We start from the raw sequence: 10,836 nt of genomic DNA on the forward strand, positions 1-10,836 counted from the left end.
ACACACACACACACACACACACACACACACACACACACACACACACACACACACACACCAAGGTTCAGGTAGTTACGTATTGAGAGTTTATCCCTTTTAGTGAGTGTGATGAACAGGCCTGAACCGTCCTAAATTCACTCATTGTTATGTTTGTGCTTTGTCAAATTATGAATCAAGTCTGAAAATAATTTCATTTGAATCATCACAGTTAACACGGATTTTACTTTGAGTTAACATATTCTATTTCATCTTTGGATATAATTCACCAGTTTAGAGAAACCTGTCACTGATGTTTAAGCATTCAAAACTTAAAAAAAGACCTAAACTATTATTTCCAGAGAATAATTCAAACAGCAGGTTTATTAATGTACGGCGTATGAACTGATAAAAATTGGTTTAATTTGCAAACTGTAGCTCATTTAATGCAACAGACAAAAAGACACAAATATTAGGAAGCAGTTTCTCTGTTCTGACAAATGTTAGAGTTTATTCATTTTAATTTGTTGCATACTAAAACACAGGTTTTAGGTCAGACATTGATTTGATAAAAACGTGTTTTTTATTTACAAGTCATGAAGCAGTAAATTTACCCAGAAATGTTCACATCAGCTCAAAAATGTTCGATTCACAGCAAATTTTCACGTTTAGTTCTAAGTCAGCTGTGTCTTTGCTAAAAAAAACATTAGCCCAGATACTCAACATTTTATTTCAGTTTTAATTTGTTTGTAGTCATAAACAGATAAATGTAAAACTTTATATTAAAATACACTAATTAAAATTTAAAAATCAGTCAAATGAATTTTAATTTTCAGTACACTATCTAAACTGATTTAAGTAATGTAATTTTATACTGACAAAAAATATATATATTATTGTTATACTTTGAACACGTAAACCCACAAAAATTATAGAAAATTTTATTAAAGAATATTTAAAATGACAGAATTATAAGATTCAGTTCAAGAATCAAACTTCCATAACGTATTACTAAATATCTACTTGGCTTTGTGTTGCTGATTTTACAGTAGGGTATTGTCTAATTTAGAGGCTAAATTTTAACACAACTTTTTAATTATTCATCCATATATGAAATCTCCTCCTCACAAAGAAAAGGATGAGCTTTCCGACAGTCTTCAGCACCCCATGTGCCGTTGACATTAATCACACCACAATGAGAATAAGCRGGGGACAGCTCAGGTATTCTGTTATCTCTCCAGTTGTTCCAGTTCACTATTCTGTCACTCCAAATCCAGAATCCAAAAACAGAACTCTGCCTCAGACCAATCCACAGTTTTTCGTTGTAATTACCAGAACCATTAGAGTATTTCAGCCATTGTTCAACAGCGTTTTGATCCTCTCCATCTTCGATCCACAGAAAGCGTGTGTGGTAGGCCTCACAGTAGTTAAGAGCATCTTCCCAACTTAAAGGATGTCCCACTGTTATGATTCTCACACTGCCTGAAAGTAACAGACAAGAGGGAGATTTATATAAACTGGCACTGGAACCCAACCACAACAGTTTCACATAGGAGGACTTTAATTTGACACAGAGCTTCTTAGGGCTCACTATTCAGATTTGGTCAGCTTAACCAATACTATTTTAGTACAATTATTCTTTTGTTGAAACAATTGCTCAAGTGACAAAAATACTGACCTATTGTCTGCGGTAGAATTCATTTCCTAAAATTATCCCACAAAGTTCTCTTTACTTGTTTTTTGGGAAAGTTTGAACAGATCACAAATYAGCTGCTTTTCTTCCATGTGTCTGCAAGTGATGCTTGTTTCTTGTTTTTTGTTTTTTCTGCTTAAATCAAGTTATGACCCCACACACAAAGCAGGAGTCATATTGTTTTTGTACCGTTTATTTTAATTTTAACATTTAAAAAAATTGTGATTTCTGGCCAACCATATCATGGAAACAGCTGCACTGATCAACATGAAACTTGGCAGAAATGTAGATGTGTCTGACCTACACTGCATCAGCCAGTGGTTTTACAGTAGACCCCATGTTTGAGGAGGGGGCTCTGTTTACAAAGGGGGTGTCTGGACATACAAAAATGCTTCTAACTCTAAAAATATTTATTTATTTATTTATTTATTTATTTATTTTTAAGCTCTGATGAAGGGCTACCCGTTGGACCCACCAACGACCCTCACCTAAAACAATAAATCTGTTCTGGTGAGTTCTGGTACTCTGTGTGTGTACAGGGTCACATATGCTAGTGCTATGCAGTATCTAGTTTTGTCTATTTCTTACCTTTGGAACAAAGTGCTGGTTTTGGCTGTTCACATTCTGCAGGAAAAAACGATGCATCAAAATTTAGGAGCACACATGGTTCGCTTGTTGTTTTCTTTACATCCCAGCTTCTAAATGTTGAACAGCTTTTGTCTGCCCATCTCCACTCATCATGCAGGAGCCCGATCCAAAACGTTGTGCTCTCTGGTGAGGACAAACTTTTATTTTTCAGATGTTCATTTTGCTGATCATCACTGATGCTGGCTAAATTACTCAAATGTGTCCTGCAGTACTGCAGAGCCTGGCACCAGTTTCTCTCCTTATTTATCAGGGTGTAATTATTATCTGAAAACAAACAACAAAAATCATTTTAAAAAAGAGTAATGATTTCCCCTAATAATACAGATAAATTTATACAAGTACATTGAACTGTAAAAAAACTGTAGGAATCTTGCAATAGTCTACTGCCCTATGTGTCCTTTTTCTCAACACTTTAAGCACCTGCTCCTTTAGTGTTCTCCGCACATCCAAATTGAAAGGGACCATTTTCTTTTTTTTAACAAGGCATATTTTTATTTATTTATTTATTTTGCTGAACCAAAAACATTTGATAGCAATTTAAAAAGATTTTCTATCATTATCGCTCATTAGTTTCCTGACCTTTCAAGGTTTGTCCTTTTTGACAAAGGGTAAAAGCAAATTTGACTTTGTATATATGCATTATCTCTAAAAATATCATTGGCCAAACCAATATAATAATATTTTATTGTAATCACTCTTTTGTCATTATGATGAGTTTATATTTTAAGACAAAGGAAAAACAAGTGCTGTCTGTCAGAACTTACCTCTTTGGCACATYAAAGGTTTTCTCTCTGAACAGTTGAAACCCTTCCGTACTCCATCTTCAATAGCTTCACATATTTGCTCACCAGGTTTTATGTTTGCATTTGAGTCATTGAATGTAAACTGATCACCATTTGGCCAGGTGGTAGCATTAACCTGATTAAGACCAATCCAACTATCGAAACGTGTTGAAATATGGGCAGCAATAACTAATTTCACCACAAAGTGAGCATCCTGTTGATCATATATAGTGACTAAGGATTCTCCTGTCTTGTTGCATTCCTTTTGTGCYTTGTACCAGCTACATCTTTCTGGCTCCTCACAACTTCCACTAACATTTCTCAAAAATCTCATWTTTCGCAGACGATTTACTGCAAATGTCAACTGTAAACATCCTGTAAAATGACAAAAGTATTAGAATCAATTTCACATAAAGCAGTAAACTATTAAACAGTTGAAGGRTAGTGCACTATACAATATTTGTATGAGATGAGTCAGACATGCATAAAACTACTCAAAGTTTACAACTCATCATTTCACTGTTACATATTTTATTAATGAGCAGTTAAAACTAACTGTGGTAGAAACATCCAGAAGTACTAATAACAACAAACAGTGACTGAGGAGCTTTAAAGATTTTTGTCCTGTAATGTATTTCTGAAAAAAAAAATATCCACTTAATATCAATTTCAAACAAAGTCAGAAATATTTACCTGAACACAGCAAGAAAAACAAAATGCTCATTGTGGTTAAAGTGTGAATTCTGTGTTTTTAAAACTATAAAAACAGAGAGGAAAGAGAGATAAATGACAGTTACTTATTAAAATTCATGGAGAAGTTGTTCAATAAGTTGCAGTTATAAATATTAACTGTGTAGATCAAAATATAAAGACATTTTTCATAAAATTCCTTATGAACTAAATTTAATAAATTTTGAGAAAATAACGACATACCTGATATATATTTGTTCGTAGTGCTGGTCTTACCTGCTGCTGTGAGGAACAGAATGACCATCCTGACTGTTGTAAACTCTTATATTCATTAAAACGGTGATGTAAGCTGAAAGACTGCTTTTACTGTGTACACATGGATTTAAATAAAGTCACACGATTAATGATTAACAAGTTTATAAAGTTCCGTCAGGTCATGGTCAAATTTTACCTGAACAAATGTCCTTTGAGAAAGTGTCTTCTTATTGACTGATTTTTTTCTATAAAGAGATAAGTTTTAAAAAGCCAAAATCACCTTGAAAAAAACAACTTTTCTTCAAAAAGCTGCAGCATGTCACACTGATCTTAAATAAAACTATATATTTTGAGGAAAAAGAGAAAGCATTTTATAAGTTTATATAATTCTCAAAGGAAAAATAATAAATAGTTGACTATATGTACCTTTAGTATTACCTTCAGTATTCTTTTAAGTCAGCAGGCAATGTATTCAATGTCAGGAAAAATAATACACTGCAAAAAATGTCTATCTAACCAAATCTTACAATATTATATCCAGCTAAAAAACATTTTTGATCACGTTTTAGACCGATTTTCCAAACAAAAGCAGAATGTGCATAACTAATAAGCTTGTAAACTTGGAAACTTGACTAAAATTAAGTGAAATAATCTGCCAATAGACTAAGACAATTGCATTTGGTAAGATTCTTGAAATAACTTTGACTCAAATTTTCATTTTTTCAAGATTCTTAKAAATATATTCTGCACTCCATTGGCAGAATATTTCACTTAGTTTGAGTCAGATTTCCAAGTTTACATGATTAATAATCTTACATTCTGCTCTAAATCAGTCTCAAAACAAGACCAAAAGTATTTTTTGGCAGGATATAAGACTGTAAGACTTGATAAGAGGGACAATTCTGCAGTGTATCAATGTAAAATTTCTTATTCCAATGAGCATTTAGTCTTTTTTAGACAGTAACCCACAGTGCACTAAAATCATACGGAAAAACCACAAGAGTTATTGTCAAGTGGAACAAAGTAGATTTTATAAAAACTTTTTCTTTAACTGTTAACTTACTTTTGTGTTAACTTTGATCTTCAGAGTGTTAATTTTTATTTTACCTTTTATTATTTATTTATTCTTTTTTTTATGTGACACTCCTGCTACCTCCTAAGCTATAATTGACTATGGTTCTATGYTATGACTGCATGTGTTCTGTTTATCTCATAAAAAATACTTAATAGGTAAACAGGGATACTGTTGTGTTTGTTTATTTAAATATTAAGACCAGGATCAGAGCCACTGGATTTATACTTTACTTCATCTGAACAAAACTATGTTTGAGAAGATGATATGCAAAATTGTGCTACGGTCAATATTTACTTTTGGACTTACCAAAAGATTGTAAAGGCAAAAAAAAAAAAAAAACTATTTCCTTAAGCCTTCAGCGCCAAATAAGAACTCAGCTAAACCTGAAATTACTCCTGAGATAAATATTTTGTCTTATTTATTATTTAGAATACTGCAAGTAAAACCACTAAAATATCAGTCAGAAAACCTGGGTTGACATATCATAAGGCAGTGTAGGAGCCATATGAGATTTTTAGTTAGTTAAGCTGCATAAACAGACATTGGAACTATATCCCCCAACTGCAGTTTGTCACAACTACAGCTTGTGTCACTTCAGGCTGATAAAAACAAACACGCTCTCATGTTACTTGAACATAACAATAAACATCACATAAGCAGCAACAGGGTTTGTAAAGTGGTTTTGTAAACCTCTGAATAAGATTCTCAGTGAATATAGTTGTCTATTGTGCCCACAGGTTGAGTGTGCTAAAAGTGAGGCTGAAGATAAGAATTCATGCTCTTTAAAGAGTGCAAGAAATGTTTTCAATGCACACTGTGGTCTGCTGCCAAACCCCTTGTGTAGGTGTGAGGCCACAGTGACCCCGAGTATTGATGGGACTGCGAGCAAAGCTGTTAGACAAAGGGGCATGTCAACCTGGTTCAACAGCAGGTGAAGCCATTTTACACACAGAAGTGCTGTTAGACATTCATCCAATCCTGCATCTTGTTTTTAAAGGGCTGAGTGGGGATAAATGTGGGTGTATTTTTGTAAGAGGTGGCAGACGCTGAAGGTTCCTGATTGCCAGAAACTATTTTCTGGCATTAGAACAGGAAGCATTTTAAGTTTGTCTGAAGTGTATGTTTAGTACTTGATGACTAAACCCCACTGAGACACAGTCGATGAGTTTATATAATGTCATAAAGTTTGTTTATTCACACATGGGGGAGGCCCACAGGAAGCAGAATATGATGTAAAAATGTGGAAATCAGTGTTTTACTCATCGAAGGCTCTCCACACATGTGATGATTATATTTCTGTGTGTGTTAGCTCCACAACAAACACGTCCTTGAACAATTGGGAGCTGACGTACAGGCAGGCAGGAAAAAAGAATAAATACCAACTTTCATTAGTTCGCACATCCCTGCTGTAAATTCTGCTGGGAGTTGTTTGCTGTGTTCACAAATAGGTTCATTTTGAGACTTTTCTGTACCAAATACAAGRGAGCTGCAGAGGAAAATTGCAAAAAAGCATCTGATTTAATAAAAAGTTCACGTTCCGTTTTCATATGCATCCTTCACGAAAAATGACTTAGAAGTCTTCCAGGCTGCTGTGCATGGATAAAAAAWATTGACTTTCTTAGATATTACTTTTAGTGATCACCTTTGGGTGTAAGTATTGTCTGTAGCAAAATACCATGTGAATGTACACCTATAAGTTAACCCAGATTGGATTTTTTGTTTATTCTTACAAATGTTTAAACARAAAATAAATCAMTTTTACCATTTTTGAATGTATCAKAGTGATATAGGGTGAAATTTCAATCAAAAACCACCGCAATTTAAGATTCAAAATGGCAATTTTCTTATTTTCTTGTATAAACAAAACCTATTGTGTTAAACTGTATTAGGCCACCTACACTTAAGTACCACGTATTGCGCATGCCGCAGGAGTAGAGCCTGAAGCTGGGAAGAAGGGCCTACACATAGGCTTCAAACTGCACTCAAATTCAGCACTAGTTGCTGGGAGACCAAAAATATCTCCATAAAATAGTTACTTTTTCCAGCTGCAGCTTGAAATGTGACTTGAACCTGCTGGATCATCAGAGAAATTACATTTACAGGCAAGGGTGAGCAGCAGTACTCCTTCATAATACTCTGAGTGTTTAAGCTCTTTCAGCAGCATCCCTGTACAACAATAAATGCATGTATGTTTATCTCAAGCTGAGCAGAGAGAAATGTGTAACTGGAAGCATAATAAAAACAAATAAAGGCTGGGTCACAGAGATTCGTGTAAACTTCCTTCTGATTAGACAGGTCAAAGTGGGTGGCGATGGTGCACTGGGAAATGAGCTGTGCTGTGTGTGCTGCTCACACAACATGCACACGAATGGGATGATATAAGGAGGAGTCTTTAGCACCATTTCAAAACTGTTAAATATTAGGAGCTGGTTGCAGGGGTGAGCAATCCTGGTCACAGAGGGTCACTGTTCTGCACGTTTTACTTGTTTTCCTGCTCAAACACACAATTCAGGGACTGAATTGCCTCTTCCTGTTCTACAGAATCCTGTTTACCATCATTTCATTCAAACCAGGTGTTGGAGCAAATAAACCTTTAAAACATACAGGATAGTGGCCCTCGAGGAGCAGGATCAGTTCTGCTTATAATACAATTTTGACTTGCAAATCTGTAGGAACAATGTCTGCTCAGTATAGACGCCACTGCTCACTCCCTTCACTGAAAATGAACTGATTACTATCAGTTCATTGTTACCGTCTGAAAGTCTCAACAGAACTTCCATGAGTTTAATTTTCTTTTTCCCCCCTGCACTTCCTTGACCACAAGTTATCAAGCAGCAACTTCATCTCTATGGAAACAGTGTGCTATTGATTTCACAGGAAAGTTCAGAAGAAAAGAACAAAGCAGTGAGTTGGAGCTTGATAGAGTCTATCTGTGCTTTTGTGCAATAATTACATATTTGCAAAGTCAATGACTGACTGGCTTCAAAATGTAAAATCCACTTTTGAATGCCATCTTAAATTATCCTGCACCTTTGAACACCATCGAGTGGACCACGTTTTACCTCCGTTTTACTGGGAATTAAACACAGAAGAGGTTTGCTGTTCTGCATATATCTGGAGTTCAATTTTTCTAACAGGAAAAAAAAGCTTTTTAAAATTTATAAATATAGGCTAAATCACATTGCTTAAATTCCAGTTACTTTTATTCATAATATTTTATATTTACAAGAATCTTCTCATTCTGCACATTTTAAGAATTCCTTCATGCAGATTTACTCCNCATAATATTTTATATTTACAAGAATCTTCTCATTCTGCACATTTTAAGAATTCCTTCATGCAGATTTACTCCCTCTCGTCCTTATAGGCTTCACCTCTCGGTTCTTGACTTATTAGATGTAATAGAAAGGAACTTAAGGTGGTGGTGACATTTCCTTAAGGAGCCGWGTCAAGGAGAAGTCAACAAGTGTCAGAGAGAAGTGTGAATGATGAAAGGCAACCTGTGCCTGAAGTTAGAAACAGTAAAGGAGTRGGGATTTGGAGGAATTAAGCCAGATGGCAGAATTTAATGAAAAAAAATATAAGAGAGCAGAAGGTTGGAAAGAGACAGAACAAGCTGACAATCAGGAGGAAGATGGAATAGATTTGAAAAGAAACATCAAAACAGAGGTGGGGGTGTGACAATGAAAATGCTTCGAGAAATAAGAGATTCATGGAGCGGAACACTGAAAGCAAAGAGGGGAAGGTTTCTCAGGGAACTGGTCTCTCACTGTAAAAAGTAATGAATTATGGAAAATACAAAGAGGCATCGACCAACCGAATAGTCTTTGAGCATTTTTATCACTCTCATATAAACCGATTGCATTGTTCTCAATAGGTTTTATTTTGCCCCTATTCTAGGAAGCAAAGCACATCCACTGTGTTGACTTTACTACAACACTGCTGTCAGTCAAAAGGAAAACTGACCTCACCATCACATCACTCCTGCTGGTATTACTGGGGCAACACTGAGCTGATATYTCAATCAGTTTTATTACTTTGTCTTTACCAACGGTCCAAATCTTAGGTTTTGGAAAGCTCTTGTCCCCCTGACAAGGAAAACTTTGAGCATTCAGGTTGGAGTTCTAACTYGGTACAACCTGTTCATCCACCACAAAATGGTGATGACACTTCATGATAATTATCTGCGTGATGCCTGTGGCATTGAATTAAAGACCTCTTTGCACTACTTAGGCCACTGCCTGGCTTTGAGCAAAAAACAAAAACAAAAAACAAAAACAAACAAAAATTACTGTGGAACCGTTTAAGGATCTAAAGAAGCTCAGCACATTGAGTGTTTCAAACCTTGTGTCCATCGTGTGAGGGACACACACATTTGAATAAAGCTTGGTGTCTTGTTGGGGAGAGACTGGGCTCAGTTATGTRAGCTCATAATAAAGTTAGAGCAATTATGTCTACATTGAAAGTAAATTGAAACATCAGCTATTTTTTATAACAGTTTACCTTTACCTTTGTACTTRTTTTGTAAGAAAAGACTGTTTAAACACAAAGTTTAATTTTATCCAATTATTGGGCAAATTTAGACTGTATTAGGGCCCAGCAGACTGGGCCTTTTAACTTTCAAACAAGTAACTAGAAACACCAGTTTTATGCAGTTATACAATATCAGTAAACCAGAACTTGATCATCGTAGAAAATTCTAACCTAATCATGTTAACCCAATAACACCTGTTTTTTATTATTTTATAAATGAAGATTTTTCTCAATTGAGAAGATTCTCAGATAAAAATCTAAATGTCATAAAGAATTAAAAAGATGTCTTGTTAAAGCTTAATTCAACTTTGTAGGAAGTTTTAGTTTGATTAAAAGCCTTGTAGAAATAAGCTTGTAAAGATGTGTTTCGGACATCGACAGCTGAATTCCTATGAAGAAAATAACAATCGTTCTGCATTACTTCTGGTTTCCAACTAGACCTGCAGCACAGACTGAATATGATATTCAGTATCATATTGGTGGTCCTGTCACATCTTTGTTGCCTATTGGTTCTTTAGGATGGGTAGCACTTGTAACCATAATCTTGAATTCAACTCCCATAAGGGAGCATCGACTGATTAGTCTTAATCTTGGCCAAGAGAAAACATTCGACAACTAGGCTTAGACGTCTACAGACCCTCCACTTTTGACCAATGTCTTAATTTTACCCAAGACATCTTAGGACAGTTTAGATGTTTATGCTATTTTTAACCTCAAAATGCTCAGTGGGCGTACTGCAAACATGGTTTTATGTTGCAACTTGAGTGCTTTTAGCCAGAATTCCACTGGTGTAGTTTGACTGACACATTTATGGCCTAAAAATTTTAAATCTTCATGTCGAGTCAATCAAAATGACTCAGCTGTACTCACTGACGTCTGTAGGATTCACTCAGTCAACAGAAGTTGAGTGAATTCAAAGCAGAGCTTGTAACACAAAGAAAATCCAGCCTTAGTTTTGGCATGTTGCCTTTTATCGACAGTTGCTTTTGTGAGCCCTGTTAGACAGATTTTTGTAATTATAAGACATTGTTTTAAAAATTATCACAGTAAATCCCCAATAAGTGGCAAAAGAAATGTGTGTTGGGATCCCCGATTAGTTGTGACATTAGATTTTATTTGATAAACATTTATTTTAACTGCAAAATAAAGAGTGTAAAAATACTGTAGGCTGATTAGTTTTGTAA

At 35.1% G+C, this 10,836-nt stretch overlaps 1 protein-coding gene across 1 annotated transcript in view; it reads right to left on the reverse strand.

The window, feature by feature from the left end:
- Positions 1-734: 734 nt before the first annotated feature.
- LOC106521762 (C-type lectin lectoxin-Lio3) overlaps positions 735-10,836 on the reverse strand; it is a 76,536-nt gene continuing 66,434 nt past the window's right edge. The window contains exon 2 of the mRNA XM_014014475.1: positions 735-1,458. Coding sequence (XP_013869929.1) covers positions 1,073-1,458 — 386 coding nt within the window. The 3' untranslated portion in view covers positions 735-1,072. The remainder of the gene's footprint in view (positions 1,459-10,836) is intronic.

The sequence above is a fragment of the Austrofundulus limnaeus genome, unplaced genomic scaffold (genome assembly GCF_001266775.1).
Source record: "Austrofundulus limnaeus strain Quisiro unplaced genomic scaffold, Austrofundulus_limnaeus-1.0 Scaffold115, whole genome shotgun sequence".
NCBI lineage: Eukaryota > Metazoa > Chordata > Actinopteri > Cyprinodontiformes > Rivulidae > Austrofundulus > Austrofundulus limnaeus.